Consider the following 18,512-nt stretch of genomic DNA (forward strand, 5'->3'; position numbering starts at 1 on the left):
CCACAGCGGGGCCAGTGAGACGGCCAGGAGTAAGTGTCTGGCAGGTGAGTCCAGAGTCGGGTGTCACCAATGTGGCACGGCTGAGAGTAGCCGGTCGCCACTTGAACCGCTAGCAGTGTATACCGCTAGTAGTCCACCTCTCGTTGTGAGAGGGAGTGAAAGGATTGTCAAGGCAGAGACTACCATCCGCCACCGTCGGCACCACACAACTCCAAGGGAGGAGGAGACTCCCGATGTGGGCCCGTGTCGGTAGCTCTGAGCTTGACTAGGATGAACGAGTTACCGATCGTGGATCGTACTGATTTATTGAACAAAAATTGGCACACTATATTTCTAGCAAGGCTACCTTGCATAGGTAGTTTCAGCGTCTAAATGGTAATATTACAAATTCCAGTGACAGTTGGACAAAGAAAAATTACTCCACACCTGCGCTCCTAGATTACCCTCTTAAGGCGTGACAATACAACAGCTACGGTTACAAGAGATAACATATAAGGCAGAAAACAATCACAAGACATATGTGTCAATCAATCACTGACATCTGCGTGCATCAAAAGGATTTACTAGTTTACGACGCCGCCGCTGGGTTGCACACGCTACGGCGCCGTCGCTAGCAACGGAGCGCTGTTGCACCCGCTACATTAGTACTGCTCGACCTTTCAAAGTGTTTCGACGTAATTTGTCACGACAAATTGCTTGCAAAGCTTCGCCTTTACAACATTGACGCTCCATGGCTAAGCGATTACCTGCGCGGACATTCACAACAAGTAAAAATGCGACATACAGACGGTTCATACACATACTTAAAGACGCTCCCCATCACATCCGGTGTGTATCAGGGCGGTTCCCTCAGCTGTTTGCTATTCGCCATTTTCGCCAATGATATGTGCCTGCATGTTCCTGAAGTCAGCATTGTTCAGTTCGCAGATGATACGCAGATTTTAGTGACCGGCAAAAAAAACGAATCTGAGTCAATTAATATCGAAGATGGAACGTGCACTATCAAAGCTATTTGACTGGTTCTGCGCTAATGATATGAAGGTGAATGCGACAAAAAGCCAGATGATAGTGTTTGGCACCCGCCAGATGCTGCGAGATATGCCTCCCGTGAGCATCCGGTTCGCTGGGACTATTATGCACGAGTCCGAAACTGTGAAAAATCTAGGCGTTGTGATGGACAAGCACTTAACTTTCCATAGTCATGTGAACCATGTCGTCTCAAAGTGTACCGGATCACTCCTGGCCTTAACCCTCGCCGGACCTATTGGTTTTCTACATACGCCCCGGCCGAGGGGGGGGGGGGGCGGGTACGACCCCCCCCTCGCCGTTTCGCCCCTGGTGGAGCTAGCGCGTCGCGGAAAAAACGAGCGTGTGCGCCGTTACGAGACGCAGAGATTGGTACCCGATTTTAAGGTCCTAGGTCAACCGGTGACCTCTGAGGTCAGGTCAAGTGCCCCAAGGTACGGTTCAGTTTTTGGTGAATAACTTCGCAAAAAACGGCCGCAGAGCGCCGATTTTGGCAGCATCGTGTTCGTCTCGCTCAGGCGCGTCGAATGATATACTTTTTGTCCGGGTCAGGTCAACTTGGGGTGTTGACCTCAGGTCAAGGTCAGGCCAGCACCCCCAGGTCACGAAGTTGGTCGAAAGAGGTCATGTCGCATATCATTCGATTCGGCAGGTCTTCCTGAGCCGATTGGTGGCTTTCCCGACTCGCTAGCTCAATTTGATCAAGAGTTATTGACGAAAAACTAATATGACCTTGATGACGTCATAAATGACGTCACGCAAGGTCAACATTACAAAAGTGACGCATCTAACCTTGCAAGGAGTGCATAAAATCACGATTTTGTGTGCTTGAGATAGTTGGAGATCGTTCCCGGCGCCAGAATAGCAGTTTTCATTTTCCCCCATTGACTTATAATGGTGAGGTCACGAAAATGACCTGACCTCATATGACCTTTAGGAAAAATCCGAGATATACAAGTTGTGGGACTCATAATGGATACTAGATCCTGCAAGTTTCATTTCCCTGTGACAACTCCTCTGGCAGTGAGGGCGTTGCGAAGTTGCGACATCTGAAGACCGTGCAGAGGTTCACTTATGACGTCATAGGTCAGTGACCTGACCTGACCCAAAAATGCGGTTGGTGTCAAAAGATGCGGCTTGGATCAAAGGTCAGGTATGCCAAGTTTCAGCTCTCTATCGCCAGCGTGTTCGGAGCTATTGCGAAAAAACCCTATGGGGGGGGGCGGCACCCGCCCCCCCCCCCCCCTCGGCCGGCGAGGGTTAAACCACGCGAGGCATGTATTACCAACACTGACCATGAAACCAATCGTGACCTCGTTAGTAGTATCAACTCTGCGTTACTGCCTTTCCGTGTATGGCACCTGCGGAGCTATAGAGCGGCGTCGACTGCAGAAAGTGCTGAATTTCTGCGCTCGTGTGATAAGTGGCCGACGGAGGCGAGACCATGTATCCGACGTGTTGCGCAGCTTAAGATGGTTGACGGCTGACAACCTGGTATTGTACCACAGGGTGTGCGGTGTACGACGCATTGTCGAGTCCGGCCACCCAAGCGAGATCGCGAGCACGTTGGTCACCGCTGCCGGCCATGGCCACAACACGCGGAATGCCGGCCGACTACGTTTCCCGCGAATACGTACCGAGGCAGGTAGGAGACAACTGGTGTACGGGGGCGTGGACGAGTACAACCAGTTTTGTGAAATTTATGACGGCCGAACATCTTTTAAATATGCGCTCAGAAGATTTTTACTTCTGAAGCAGGCAGCATAACAATTTATCACTGACACTGACATGGCAACTCTTCTGCGATGTTTTGTACGAATGTATGTGTGTATGCTCATTTATCTATAACTACTCGTTTTTACGTTATATGACACTGCGTTAATGAAAAGCCGCGAAAGCGGATTAGCGTGAATAAATGAACTGAACTGAACTGAACTGAACTGATGCCGAATATAAACAACAGGGTAAGAGTAAGTTCGTAACCATGCTTTCTGTGGTTGGTCAGCGAACTGACACTGCGAATGTTCTACCGTTCTCCAGTCTGACCAACCACTGCGTAAAACCATGACCTCGGCTCCCTGACTGGTTTACCACAGTGATTTTGAGCCCTGCTACCGCACTGGCGCTCGCAACTCATCCAGAGATCAGAACCGATGATATGTACCGTATATTGGTCGATAGCACGCTATATGGGATGAAACAACGATGACGCGGAAAAAGTACATGGCACGGAACGACTGAATGGTGGAAATACAGCTCAACATGGGACATACACACGCGCGGGCTGGCTCACGAACGTTCATACATAGTCACTCGGGCTAAATCGCTACTCTGCTCTCCAAATCACAGTCGGGGACGGAATCAGGCGGCCTGCGAGCCACATACACAGCTGCCGGTCCAGCAGCGCTAGGCTAGGTCAGCAACATCAGCAACATGACCAGCATCATCACCAGCAGCATCATTGCAGTGGTGAACCAGCCAGGGAAGGCTGGCGCGACATCAGCGGTCTCTAGATGAGCCGCGACCGTTTCAGGTAGTGCGCCAGCACCTGGTAGACAAACTTGTACTGCGTCACCGTCTGCACCATCAGCATCCTCTGCTGACGCAGGTGGTGCAGCAGCTTCGGCACGTCCACCTCCAGGTTGTGGTCCAGACAGTGGAGCAGCACGTCGCACATGATGGTCACGCCGGTCCGGCCCACTCCGGCTGAACAGTGCACCAGCGCGGGCGTGTTGCGGCTGCCGCCGGGCGCCACGGCCATCTCACTGGCGGCTGTCTGCCGCAGAGTGGCCATCTCCTCCACAAACTGCACGAACCCAGCCGCGTCCTCTGGACACCCGTGGTCGGCCCACGCCGTGAACTGCAGGTGCCAGACGACCCGCGAGCGGCGCGAGCCGCGCTGAGTGAGCACCAGCCGCGAGGTGACGTACGCTCGGGACGGCGTGGACACACTGCGACTGATGGTGAACTGATCACACTCCACACTGGTGTTGTCCTGCTGGGGCCAGTAGGGGAAGGCGCGGTCCTGGCCGCGAGTGGCGTCCGTCAGCATCACGATCAGGTGCACGTTGTTCTCCCAGACGGCCTGCCAGAAGTGCAGCAGCGTGGTGGGCAGCGGACCCTGGGCGGCTATGTAGAAACGCTGCTGGCTGCCCATAGTTACCTGTGAACAGAAGGGATATAAGGTCACACTACGGTCGCAGGCACAGGACGAAGCAAAAGGCAATAACGACTGACAGCGCAGACAATGGTAACAACGATCATCACAGACGGTCCCAAACTGTCCTTCATAATCTCGAGCGGCCCGAGACGGTCCCATGAGGTCCCAAGCCAGCTCTGAGCTCCCCTAAAGCCCCTTTAGCCGACCTAGTTCCTGCGCCACCATTAAATGTTATCCGCTACCGATGGCCCCTCTAATCCAGGGTGTGCCACTCGCGGCCGTATTTGAACCCGACTGAGCCAAAAGTGTGTCGTGGCGCCGAGTGAGCCACTGCATCGTCGTAACATCGACTCCACAACAAACAACAAACAAGTGATCCTCACGCCACGCCGACGGGCTGGAAGACCTTACTAGGAGCGGTTTGTAACTGAACCTCCACGTAGCTGGTGGGCTTATACGAGCAATATGGACAAATGGAGAGATATCGAAAAGCAATCATGAAATTGCCGCGAAATTACCGTTCGGGAGGATTTATGGGCATCGTTAAGCAGGGCGTAAGAGCAATGTGCTAATCATTTCATCGATGATCGGTAATGATGATCAAATGATGGTCAAGTTAATCCTTATCTGGAACGTAGTGCCAGTCATGTTGTGCCAAACTCTCATATTAAGTTGATGCAGAGCAAACAAAAACTTCGAATCATCCCTTATAATGGCACAAGTTATCGGTGTGCTCTTGGGTCCAATCACTATTTGTTCTATCTGATTTTAACATTTGCCAGATCTGATCAGAAACTGCTGATCGCCTGATGGGTTGGAAACAATTACGGTTGCCAAATACAACCCCGTGCTGCCTGTTCCCTACCTGTCACCCATGACCTCGATTTCGGCTGGCAACAGCGACGACCGAGGCCGCCGCAGTCGCCGACAAATGCTAAACAGCACATCTACTTCATTACGACTCACAGCCTCCGATGCCTGCTGGAGCTACCGCTCTCCTTACTGAGATCCAAAGGGAGATAAATGACATTGCCACGAATTCTATCTAGCTCCATGGCTGCTCCTAACACACGGAGAGGGGATACTCGAGACATATTCTCGTCAAACCTGAAAGTAAATCTCGTTACCCAAGCCCGCCCTGCACTCACGCTGATGTGTGACGCGTTGATGTAGCCGTAGGGGTTGTCTGACGACGGCGTCAGCCTCACCCGGTTGTCCTCGTAGGGCAGCACGTCCTTAAACCTGCCGGCAGAGACAGTGGAACAGTCAGCAGAATTCGTCATAGGACGGCAACGTCACGGTCAGCCACCAGATCACTGAATACACTGGGTAAGACTAGTCGGCAACACATCGAGCCGCATTCAGGGCACGGATAGGAAGCGTGACTCACGTGACTTGACGCCTTTCCGTCTAGATTATCTACGTCTACCTCACACCTTCCGCATGTAACCCGTATCAACTTTAACATTCCGACCCGACCCGAGCCAAGCAATTGTCTTTCGGCTGAGCAACACGTCATACTCTCACGTCGCGCCCATGCCTGCCGCGTCTGGCGCACCCATCACCACCTTACATACCCCCGTCCCACCGGTGAGTGTACGACACGGCCCGGTAGGCGGAGGCCGGCCGATTTCCGGGGTGATATCTACTCGCTCCCAGCCCCACCAGCCTACTGTGATATAGAGTGGAGCCAATGAAGGAAAATACAACCTCTGTCGAGATTCCAGCAGCCGGCGGCGGAGAGCGAGCATTGAGGTCACCGGTGCTTACCCATAGGAAGTTCCATTAATACACACAGCACAGAGCACACAACAGGATGCTCACTGAAAGCACCCCAAAACACCCCTACAAAGGTTCCTATCCCTCTGCCGTCCTCCTTCCACCTCCCTCTGTTTTGACTCTGATACTCCTTGTGCCCACATAGGCAGCTAAGAAAAAAAAAACTAACTGGTAAGCAGACGCACCTGTTTTTGTTTTCGTTCTCTGGCCGCCGCGCGGTGGTGAAGTCGGCCGTCTCTCGCTTCTTCACGACGGCCTCAAACTCGCGGAAGAAGCCCGGGTCACTGATACGGGCCTCGATCGCCTGACACTGAAACAGGTCGAGACAAGGGCCAGGTCAGAAACAGGCCAGAGAAGATACTCGATGATCTGGGAATCAGTGGAAAATAGATAACTTGTTCGGAGGAGCGATTGGCAAGACATTTATTATTCAAGTAACAATATCACCTTTCATTTTACCGTTAACAGCTAGTCAATACGACTGATCCAACACTATGACCGTTAAACACGAGCGCTGCCAACATTCCTCAAACAGCAGACGAATTACGGCACACTTTGTCTTGAGGCAAACGATAAGCATCAGTTGGAATATACGATCAGACGAACCAGAGGGTCACGTCAGCTCAAAGTGAATTGCATGGGCTCGTGATCCTTTGGCCTGACGTTATGTTATTCGTCTTTTTAATGGATAATCCGGACACCCCATCCATCTATCACCATTCAATCGAATTTAAGTGTTTGTGTCGCAGTGACACGAATTTCAATAGCGGGTCAATGACGAATTTGACTCGTCTTCGTGACCGGTCTGGGACAAAGTTTATGCATTCCGTGGGACAGCAGCGGGCACCAGGTCAGACCACATCGATGGACAAATCGATAGCCTCTACCGTCGCCCGCCACAGCGTAGGTGACCGTTAGCTCGCGCTGGGCGACAACGAGGGGAGGGATTGGAGGGGAGGGACAGAGTGAGTCCCTGCCAGGACAATGCCGTGTTTAGCATGTGACGCATCAGTATCTGGCAGGGTCCAGCCGTCTGCAAGCGGCAGGGACACCAGGTACAAATGTAAACGGCGGTGGTTGTGATACACAAGTACGGCGAGCACAGCGGTACACGTGTTCAGCGGACATGACGATACGCGACTGCAAGTGTTGCAGAGGTAATCGTGTTGTACCGCGTACAATGACGGTACGGCGGTACCGCTCCCTTAGGTACTCACCCGCTGTTCCCGGGGTATGGCCGTCGACTCTCTCTTCACCACCACATCAGGCGTGCGGTGGCTCAGCTCCGAGCCGGAGCCCGAGCCGGAGCCGCCGGAGCCCCGCAGCCGCGGCGTCTCCCGCGAGCGAGTGAACGTCTCCTTAATCTTCCGCAGTGTGTTCGACTTGACCTGTTCCGGCGGGGTCCCCTCCCCGCCGCTGCCGCCGCCCCACCGCTTCCTACGCCGCTTCTCCAGCGTGGACGAGTTGGAAGCCGTGGGAGCGTGGGTGGGTGTGCCCACCCCCACTCCGATCTCCTGCATGGCCGCTGCCGGGATGGGTATGTCCCTGGGCGGGGCCACTCCGCGCGCCCACCGCGACTCGGTAGGAAGAGACGCCTCGGCCGGTGTCCCTCCCGAGCAGCCCGTGTACGCCCGGCCGCGCTGTATGAACTCGACGTTCTCGTAGATCGGCTCCTCCGGCGCGGCGGCCGCCGGCGTCGGACCCACCGAGCTGACCCGGTTGCCGCTGAGGAAGTGGCTAGGCGAGCCGGGGCCCTGCGGGTCGACCCCGGGCGGTGTGAGCAGCGCAGCCGCCGGCGACGGGCCCGGACCGGCGGCAGAGACGGCCGGCGGCTGGGGGCCGGACGGCGGCGCGGCCGGAGACTCTGCCGGCTGACTGCGGGCGATCTCCGGTACCACGGCCGACTGAGTGACGAACAGGGCAGATACCGAGGCCGGGCCCACCGGGTAGACGCGGTCCAGCTCCTCCGAGCTGAACGCCGCCTGCTGTCGACAGACGGACACATTGATAGGTCAGAGAGCGGCTCAAGGTGCTGGTCAGAGCATAGGTTATGGACTATGGTACAGGTCAGGGTACAGGTATGGGACGGGTACGCACACACGCTAGTATACTGGTCGGGGGTAAGGGCCGTGCCATGGGTCATGTCAATCGTCACGGCACATGTCAGGGTACAGGTCTGGGTAGTGGGTACAGCCGACTACACGGGCCAGGTGCCATTGCACAGACAGCAGCACAAGAAACATGACAAACATGGCCGCTCAGGAGACATGTCAAGATACAGGTAGCACGCGGTTCAGGATGCATGTCAGATAAATGTTATCTATTCACTTCAGCATACCAGTCACTCAGCTATCAATATCAATACAATATTACAGTATCGTGTTCAGTGCTGCACAGCTCAGCTTCAACCTACGAGCTTACGCGTTAGACAATACGCTTGCACGTACGTTAGGCAATAAAAACGGCACCAAAGTTTGCAACAATCACTGGCACTTGTTCCGTCTGCGTTTTCTCAGTGGGAAAACACACAACATCGAGCCCCTCGCGACTTGGGAGGTTCGGGCAGGTCGATCGATGACATCCCATGTATCGATCGATATCCGACGTGTCGTGTCGCTCCGTGTGTGTCACCCGCGTGTCACAGTGTGTCACTGACATGTCAGTGTAACAGTGTGTCACTGACATGTGGAGACCCGCACTAAGGGCGTCAATACATGGAGCGAATCCTCGCCAAACTTCGTTCGGCCACAGGCCAGTCGCCCGCAGCCACAACAAACCCGGCGTCTGAGTCACGGCTCGGCATACCATTCCACAAATCACTGAGTCAGCCGTGCATACGCGGTGTGCGGCGTAGTCGTAAGTTCACGACGGCATAACTCCAGAGAGGTGACGGAATAACTCTCTCTAATTCCCATTCTGACATCATCTCATGACTGGTAACGTCAGTGCTTCCGCTGAGGCGCCGGCGGCGGGATGAGTTGGCGCTGTCCGAACTCATCGACTCATCGACTCAATGACTCATGAATCAGGTGCGCCTGGGATCTGTTGCTATGTCACTGGTCATCCAGGGAACTCAGGTACGCTAGTCGGTCAGTTGACATTGTCGAAATGGACCACGGCACAGCACGACATTCTGAGCACGGCACTACGCCACTCAAAGTAAGGCGCGGTCCGAGAGGAAATCCGTCATTGCTGCACGCTGCCAATACCAATGCACATTACACGGGCATTAAAATTTATGCTGCGCAGTGGATTCTGCAGCAGTTCCCATCCGCATCAGCCTTCTAAACCAGTCACTGGCATGGTGCCTTCACCACTTGGTCGCTCTCCATCCCCGTCTACTGTACGCCTCCGTCATACCAACATTTTTCATTTCCTCACGCCGCGGCACCCCGTATTCTCCAATTCCAACTATTCCAGCGCCAGAGTCAGTGGCGGCGGTGGTGACGGCAGTGTCGGGGCCGGGGGAGGGGGGGGGGGGCGGTGTCACGAGCGCGCGCGGCCTGTTTTGGTTCCGTCCCGGCACGTGACCTGACCGGGAGTCACGCGTGCCCCCCCCCCTTCCTCTGGCGGACGGGGCGGCACGCGGCACGCTATCCGATGCCAGTCCCCGGACCAACACAGGCTTCGAGCCGCAGGTAGCCAAGGCCAGCAGCCGCGCCGGAGTCTCCATGCGCCCCGGCGCGGTGTGCCGGCGGGACAGACCGGTCGGCCGGTCTCCGACACCGCCCCTGCCGCCGCCGGTCGTCCTTCGCTCGGTATCCAGAACGGTAGAACGGTTACCGCCCCGGTGCACGGCGCTGGCCGCTGGGTGCCGACCGGTGACAGGCCGGTCGGGCCGACACCGGCTCGGCGCCTATCTCCCCTGTATCGGCCCGGCGCCGCCACGCGAAACGGTAATCACAAACAAACCAGTCCAGCGACTGGTGTCGGGCTCCGAGCGGCCGCGCACCCAAAAATACAGCGATTCATTGAGAATGATGAGTTGGTTTCGAAAGAGCGCTCCAATAACAAAGGTTATTTTGCGGCCAGATTCATTGAGAAGGCGGGGCCGCGGGCAGGGAATTCGATCCAGAATCATCAGTTTACTACACGATTACCAGTAGTTGATGCCGCATCAGATGAATAATTGTTATTCAGAGTATTCGTAAGGCCATTCAAGCTACGTTTATAGTTCCAAAATCTTGTCCATCTACCTGACCGGCCCAGCAGTGTGACACATTGGTGGTATGGCACGAACCCTTCTGTCCCATCCACCTCATCCACAGTTCAGGTGGTCTGGGATGAAGCCCACAGTCCCATCACACCGGGTGCGGCACCCGTCAGTCGGTCGCTCCGGTCGACAAAGGTCAGTCCGACTGGGTCCGGTGGGGGCGGGACAGCGGCGCCAGAGGGGGCGGGGCTGTCAGGGTCGGGACTGTCACATGCTCTGAGTCAGCTCTGTCATTTGTCCAGAGTCAGATCTGTGGTTGTGAGTCAGATCTGATATGAGAGGCCAACTGCCCAGAGTCGACGTGTCAATCCACACACATAATTCGCTCAGAATTAAAGCATAAACCACCCCGTGACCAGGGCCCAGACTTCTCTAAGTCTTCATTTCACATCCTGTTGAGCACAGGTGTAGCTGAATATCCAGGGTGCTGTAGTTCAGCTGCAACTCCAGCCATTCCCTATGCGTCTTACCGATCAACTCTTGCCTTACCGATCAACTCTTGCCTTCTATTCTTCCCTCACGCAGCCTCGGAATCCCTTCAACCCCTCCACAGACACATGTTCAAACTCTGATCGCTACCCAAACCAACCGAACCCAGCCACCATTTATAGGTGAGACACCGACCTAACCAGCCCTCCCGTGCTTCTCACCGATAAGAAGCGCCAACCCAACCACGCTTCTCCCCCGCACTCACCGGTGAGAAGGCGACGGTGTCTGCGAGGTTCTCGTAGGTGCGGTGCGTCTCCCTGCTGAGACCGGCCGCGGCCCGGGGCTGGTTCAGACGGTTCTTCCGAGACACCAGGTCGGGACTGGAGCGGCTCACCTGCCGGGGACAGAGAGGGGAGGTGAGAGGGCTGTCTAGGGAAGGTGCTGCCTTCGTGAGATGCAATAAGATCAACAATTCTTACCACAAGGTGTGATCATCACTGTGCCATAGTTTTTCGGTATGTCGCATCCGCAACAGCGCTTTTTTCGTTCCCTTCAGGTGTGCATCGGAGCATGCCAGCTCCGACTGCCGTGGTATGTCCCACCCATGACCAGGCAGACAGGGACCACAGTATGTGTGTCCCACCACACCCTGGATGGTCTGACAGAGACTGGGACCGCACCTTTACACAATGCCGGGGTCACCGCAGCAGCTGCCTCTAACCGCCGGACGACGGAGGACACACCCGCTGCCATGCCACTGCGCATGCAAGGAGTGGCTAGGGAGAGTCCCGAGGACAGAGGCCGCTCTGCACAGCAGTGTTTGAAGATATGACGTCTAAGGAGACGACATGGCCAGCCAAGATCCCTGTGGTGGTGAGCTGTACGGCGGTGGCGACGGACAGCGGAGGCGGACGGACCCGCAGACTCGGGGAGGAGCGCCGGACTGTCCCTGACCCGGCCACCGCAGCACGGGTGTGTTCCGTGCTCAGCTCTCCGTGTATGTGTGTGTGGGTGCAGCCGGGCGGCGGCGGCGCCGGTCCGCCCAGACGGTCGGGCGGCGCACCTTACCGGGCGGCGGTCCGCCCGATTCCGCCCTCCCGACCCTGCGAGCGGTGAGCACAGCCGCCCGGCCAGCCGGTGTAACTGCTGTGAACAGTGAGCAATGAGCGAAGAGCACACCCCCCGGACAGCCGGTGTAACTACACTGAGCAGGTAACAATGAACAGCGAGCACACCGCCCGGCCAGCCGCCCGGGGTCAGACGGACGCGGCCGGCGTACGGACAGTAGGGAGCGTCCGCGGGAATATTCTCAGCGTTCGCCTTCAGTAGCGCCCGCCCCGTTAGACGGACGGGTGGCTCAGGAATCAGCTCAGCCGTCACGAACACTGCCGGCCCGACAAACCAGGCAACGGGCGCCGACTGACCACCCTGCTACAGCAACTACCAAAGCCGATCAGAGCATAGGAGAAAACACTACTTTGAGACATTGGAAAGGTCAAGAAAGAGCCAGCCTCAAAGTCAGTCAGTCAGTCTCAGAGTCGACAAACTGAGGAAAACAGTCGCCGAGTCGCCGTTGCGCAATCGATGGTCCGTTGGCCGGCGGCCGTCACTCACAGTCAGCGACGGAAGACCCACAGAGAACCTGTTTCCCGCTTAATAAATAGCGCGATCGACACCAGATAGCGAAAAGAACCGGACAACATACCGGCCCGGCGACTACCTGTCCGGCAACTTTGCACCGCGCCGGCAAATCCAGGCGTTGCGTAAAGCCAGAAACACGTCCGTTTTTCGCTATGACGCACGTTGAGCCTACCTAGCGAGCACTTCTGGAGGTGGCGGCAGGCACAACAAAGAGGAAATGAAATGGAGCGAACAGGCATAAGCCCGGATCAGAAATCCGCAGTAGCCCAGAGACCCACGTTGCGTAAGAACACGATGACTCGACTTGGAGGCTGCGTGACTGAGACTGTACGCGGAAAACCGCATGCCGCCGTCGCCAGACACGGATGGAGGGCAGACTGGGAAACCACAGTGCTGACGCTAGTCTCTATCCTGGGATAAAGACTAGTCTATATCCTGGGATGAATACAAAGAGGAAACACGCGGGTGGGAGTGTCAACGCTCACGAGACACCGCGAGGCACAGGGAACAGGTGAGAGTGTCGAGAACGCTCACCAGACACCAGCGCGGCGGCACTACTGAGCCGAGAAGCCCTACACTGAGGCACCCGCTCACAACGACTCACACTGCGACACTTTGTAGTGAGATAGTGCACAGTGCACCAATTCACCCCTGAAACACGCGGGCGCCCGGGCACGAGCGTAACTCACTGTTCAAACAAGATAACGCACACACTCCTGCACCTCGCACGACACAGTCACGCTGTTGTACTACGATAAACCATGGCGGCGTATATCACCGGCTCTGACAGGAGTTCGGGCGAGTCGAGCAGTTCTTACCCTGCGCAGGGCGGCCAGCGGTGGTGGCGGCGAGCCCGTCTCCGCACCATGGTACTCGCGCGTCTCCAACAGACTGCTCGCCACCATGACAGACGTCCTAAGACTTCCTCAGATTTCCTCAGACTTCTCTTAGACTCTATCAGACTCCAGGGTACGACAGTTCGTCAGGTTCTCCCAACATCCAAAGCACGACTCTCCACACAGCTCTCGGTTCACACGGCCCGCGCCGGCGCGGCTCAGCGACTCGACTGAGGGCAGCGTCCAGTCAGCCGGCCGGTCGGACGGTCTCGTGACCGGTCTGCGCGCCGCCGTCAGCGCCGCCGCCGCTGCTGAGGCGCTGTTTAGCCAGCAGGGTGCGCCGCCAGTCGAGGTTACACGCAAGGTGACTGACCAAAAGAAGCGCTGCGCCCCCGCTCTCTCTCTCTCTCTCTCTCTCTCTCTCTCCATTCATCCATCTCTCTATCCCCGTCGCCTCAGTGGTTTGACGGCTGTGGGCGGCATATGACGCATGAGAACCGATAGCGTCAGTGTGGAGTTCTCCTGACCGTGCCACTCACGCGTGAATCAGTGTCACGACTGGTGACACACCAACATACCAAGGCACATACAAACGGAGCGGCATGTGTGAGGTATGCAATAGATAACACACGACACCATGCAGCTTTAGTTGGTAGTGCGAAACTGGCCAGTACTTCACGGACCCTTGTGACTAAGAATCACAAACTCATGAATAGATAGAGCCCAATGTATGCAGAAACCCCGAGAAAGGTCAGCTAACTGCGTTACATTATCAAGCCGACCTTCACGACGCGACTTTCCACTTCGTGATTTTCCACGGACCGAATCATCGACCACGCTGTCCGACACGGAGGTGCCATGTCCCACATGTTCTAATGTCAGCCAGCTTGACATTTCCCTCAGCTCGTCAGTGAGACGTGAGACACGCAGGTCGGGTGGACCTCATCGTGCCCCGACCCGACCGCAGACCATGGCTAAATGGCACGACCGGAGTCCGGGGACCGCAGACCAGAGGGCACGCCGCGGACCATGGGCTAGGACCACGGCGTAGGACCACGACCACGAGCATACCACAGCCAGTGACCGCGGTCTCACGACGCCGACAGCGGGGGAGTAGCAGACGTCGCGGTCGCCAACACGCGCCAGGTGCGTGAATGCAGCAGGTGCAGGTGGTAGGCGCAGAACAGTCAGAAAAAGAAATACCTATCGGAGCTTACAGTCTGCGTCCAGAGTATCGGCAGTCGCATTGCTCCATACCACGCACTAAAACAGACGAGATGACTCGACAATCAATTAATTATCATCGCAGTCCAAGCCCAAGTGTCTTTTCTTCCCAACAGAGATTGCCATCTAAACGACAGCTCAGATCCTGCAGCGTCCCATCCATGCCTCACCATCCGCCATGCCTGCAAGTAGAACCGTAATTGCCAGCGTGCCGGTGGTATGATTCAGGTGTCAGAGGTGGCAATGACACCCCACCGTGGGTGTCACCTGACATCCCCCCGGCCATGGTAAGACCTTTTGTATGAGTCAGGGACGACCCCGCTGGTGTGCAAACTAGCGGGATGGGGCTGCAGCAATTGGCGAACAGAATGTCCCCCGGCCGGAACAGGCCGGTTTGCTTTCAGTTACAGCACGGCTCAGTGCGAGCGATGTATGTACAGCGCTGGTTTGGGCTAAAGGCCTGGCAAGATAGGCAGAGCAAGTGGCCTTCAAAAGAAATAGTTATCAATCCTAATTCCTAATAACGACGACTGGCAAAATCGTAAAACAAAGCAAAGTGAAGGCCCAGCCACTCTCACACGCTGTTCAATCTAGTTTCATTTGTTTAAAATATTTATAACACTCAAGTTCGAAAACGGCCATATCTAAATGATTACTTTATCGCGCAAGCACAAACAAGGCAGTTGCAGATTGTGGCGCCACTTTAACAAGGCCATTAAGGTAACGTCTGATCCCGCTTTGATAAAGCAGTGAGCTTAGAAGAGCCAGGTATCGGGATAGACTGTGGTTCTGTGCCGTTGTCAGGGAAAGGTCGCATTGGATTGGTGCCACGTCAGAGCTGGCCATACCTCTTGCATGTGATGTGATACAAAGCCACAGTGCAGCCGGTGTAACTTTCATACGTTCGAGAAACGATCTGATGAAATGGTGGATACAAGAAGAGCTAGACGCAGAATACAATGGAAACGATGCCAAGATGACTCCTATATCCAACTAAGGAGAGAGATGAGAGAGACGAAACAAAGAGAGAAGGAGAGAAAGAAAGAGAGCGAGCGAGAGAAAGAGAGAGAGAGAGAGAGAGAGAGAGAGAGAGAGAGAGAGAGAGAGAGAGAGAGAGAGAGAGAGAGAGAGAGAGAGAGAGAGAGAGAGAGAGAGAGAGAGAGAGAGAGAGAGAGAGAGAGCACATCACGGGACAATAGCCGCCCGTGCCACACAGGGTCGACCCCGCCTTCTCCACGCAGAGAGCCACCAAACAGACCTTGAGAGACCGGTGGGCTGTGAGTCAGCTTTTCAGACTCTGTGACGTCACAGACAGGTAGTATGATGTCACACCAGGAAGGAATGGCCGGTCGGCGCAGCACGACGGAGGGAGGGGGAATATCGCCCATACAGAGCAAGCGAGGCATAGCTATGACGATGAGCTGCTCTTCTGAGACACAGAAGAACTGTTGCTTCAGAGACGAGCTACTGGATTTTCTCGTAAAAACTAAAAAATAACTGATTTTGAGGCCAAACATTACTACACTTCTATATTGTGCTGAGACACAAGCGTAGCACCGCACCAATTTCCTGAAACCGAATCCCTCTCAACTTCTCTGGATAATGAACAATTGTTATGACAGCCATTCAAATTAATACGATGCACGAAACTGCATCGATCTGCCATTCGTCATCATCGGCTACGATGTCGGCCATGCTAATCCGGGGCGCAAATAGCCCGTGCGGCGGCTGTGTTCGGCACGGGTCGGCCCACACCGGATCCGACCGGCCTGATGGCGCATTTAAACAGGACCGCTCGCGCTGCCGCCACCAACGGTGGAAGGGGAGGGCGGGGTGCTCGGATCAGAGCACGCATAGCATAGCACGGCAGCTCCATATCATGTTTCGGCTGAAGGGAGATAAGAACCATAGCGAAGCTTCTGCAACCGGTCATCAATAAAGGTACCTATGTTCTGTGAACGAGTTTGAGCACAGTATGACCTCCAAAAAGAGAGACGAGTACAGAAGTAGGCATAAGCGAAACATAAGATATTGCAGACGCGAGGATAGGCTGCGAACCGAGGGTGAAAATAAGCGTAACTTTTAGTAAGCTGTGCGTGGGAATTCGTGCATGAATGAAGATCTAATGACATGCCTCTCATTGACATAAGCGTCACAACAAGTCGGCCGGCCGGCCATCGCTCCCACTCGGTCAGTCGGCCGGGATTTGAACAAGGTTACTGGAGCGATCCGCTGATGAAATTACCCGTAACAATGGCCGCGGATCACCCACCTCGCTCCGGAGGTCTCCGAGCGGTGAGCTCACAAAAAGGAGCACACGGAGGCGATCACTAATCGGGATACCGGACGTGGGCACGACAGGAGACCAATCAGAAGTCCCAATCGAGGGCTGATCAGGGGTGTTCGAACAAGAGATCCATCACCAGGCGCCTCGGTGGGCCTGACTGGAAAGAAGAACTTAGCTGGCAGAACTCACAAGTAGACAAGACCGACGGGGCTTAATTCGCAACGAGTTTTCCAGGTGGGCCAGTAAAGTACCGATGTAACGGAGTGAAATCATGCATCAGTTAGAGACCAGAGCTGAAAGGAGCGCTCCACAATAACACTGTATTCAAGGTATTATCCAGCCACTCGAGCCCGATCGATACCGTGATCATCTGCCCGCCCAGACTCAGTAAGTTCTGGAACTCGGATCGATGAAGATGCCTGGCGGAGACAGACACGGTCGCTTCATATGAGGATGATCTGGTGGTGCACCGCAGTCGATTGGACAGAAGCACGCCTAACCAGCCGATCCATATAAAGGTAACAGGAATACAGCTGACTGGTGGGCGGATATGATACGCTGAAGCCATGCCGAGCGCGGTGCAAACGATACAGGCGGTTGATCAGAAAGCACATGGTCAGAATTACTGGCGTGCCACACCCACATTTGGCAATGTGGCCAAAAACGTTGAGCCTGAGGTAAAGCGGAAAAATAAAATAACGAGTAAAATGAGAAACACCTAAAACCGACCCAACTTCACCAGCCCCACGATTCGGCTACATGCTCACACTATCACGGACTCCGTCTCCACACCGTGCTGCAGCTCCCAGCCCAGCAGCTCACAGCTCCCAGCCCAGCAGCTCACAGCTCCGACAGCTCACAGCTCCGACAGCTCTGCCGTGGAGCGCGGTGACTCGACTGGCAGCCCGGCGGAGACTCGACGCTCTACTGACCCGGCGCCCGGCGGCGGCGGCGGCGGCGGCGGTGGCGGTGGGAGTTGGGAGGTGGGCGAGCGGTACGGTCGTGGGACAGCGAGAGCGCCTCTTCCGGCAGACACAGCGGTAGCGTGCGCCCGGCGCCGGGCCTCTCACGGCCAGTCAGCGGGCGGTGAAACACGGCGGGCCAGGGGTGGCGAGACGCCCCGCTAATGGGGTGAACTCAGAGCGATGAGCGAGAGCGGACGGAAGCGAAACTGACGGCGAGCAAAGGCGAGAGACAATCGACCGCCATCAACCAACACAGGCGAAAGGGCGAACGGAAACACGGCCGAGTCTGAATATCTAGAGTTTTTCTCGTTGAATCTGGTCGTGCCCAACAGGAAAACGTCATGGAATAAAGATTAACGTCTCAACGGACGCTGATTTTATCAAAGGTCGAAGGCCGGCGACCAAACGGGTTCGGGAGACCAAACCGGAACCATGGGAGAAAACGGTACGGCCACGACTCCAGCAGCGCTGCCGCCGTAGGAATGTTCAAGGTAAAACGGCATACTGCCGGGCTGCACGATCGAGCGCCGTATACTGACCATTACTCACCGATTAATCCCCTGGCCTCCGCAGCATGCAAGGAAACACAGTCAGAGCTCCTGGTAGCAACTCAGGCGGAACCATGCGTGACCGGCCGCTGGGCTTCCGGAGAGTCTGCAGCGTCAAACGCTGACTTCCGACGGAACCACGCAACATACGGCGGCCTGCACTGCCGGCATGCCACAGCGCAGGGACCCCATGCCTCGGAACCCTACAAAGGGCACGGTAACCGCGCCGCGCAGTGAGCGGTCTACCCCTTCCCCTCCTAGCCCCCTTCTGACGCTGCGGTTACATCACAATGCACCGTGACGAGGCGGCTGAGCTATGGCACAGCTCTATGAGGTACCCGCGGGCACTGGAGCGATCTTTCCGCTCCGTGGCTCCACCGGCCGCCTCAGACGGCGCCGTACGC

At 55.7% G+C, this 18,512-nt stretch overlaps 1 protein-coding gene across 4 annotated transcripts in view; it reads right to left on the bottom strand.

Annotated features, from left to right (window-relative positions):
- Positions 1–3,180: 3,180 nt before the first annotated feature.
- Positions 3,181–18,512, bottom strand: part of LOC122369895 (tyrosine-protein phosphatase non-receptor type 14-like) — a 52,488-nt gene continuing 37,156 nt past the window's right edge. For 2 of the 4 annotated variants that reach the window (XM_043345005.1, XM_043345003.1), the window contains 5 exons: positions 10,873–11,001; positions 7,183–7,947; positions 6,151–6,275; positions 5,335–5,428; positions 3,181–4,189 (listed from right to left, as the gene is read on the bottom strand). In XM_043345005.1, coding sequence (XP_043200940.1) covers positions 3,536–4,189; positions 5,335–5,428; positions 6,151–6,275; positions 7,183–7,947; positions 10,873–11,001 — 1,767 coding nt within the window. In that variant the 3' untranslated portion in view covers positions 3,181–3,535. Of the gene's footprint in view, positions 4,190–5,334; positions 5,429–6,150; positions 6,276–7,182; positions 7,951–10,872; positions 11,002–18,512 lie in introns of all 4 variants that reach the window. The other 2 variants (XM_043345004.1, XM_043345002.1) reach the window with 1 other exon arrangement.

This window comes from Amphibalanus amphitrite, unplaced genomic scaffold (assembly GCF_019059575.1).
Source record: "Amphibalanus amphitrite isolate SeventyFive unplaced genomic scaffold, NRLGWU_Aamphi_draft 001082F_arrow, whole genome shotgun sequence".
In the NCBI taxonomy this organism is placed as follows: Eukaryota; Metazoa; Arthropoda; class Thecostraca; order Balanomorpha; family Balanidae; genus Amphibalanus; species Amphibalanus amphitrite.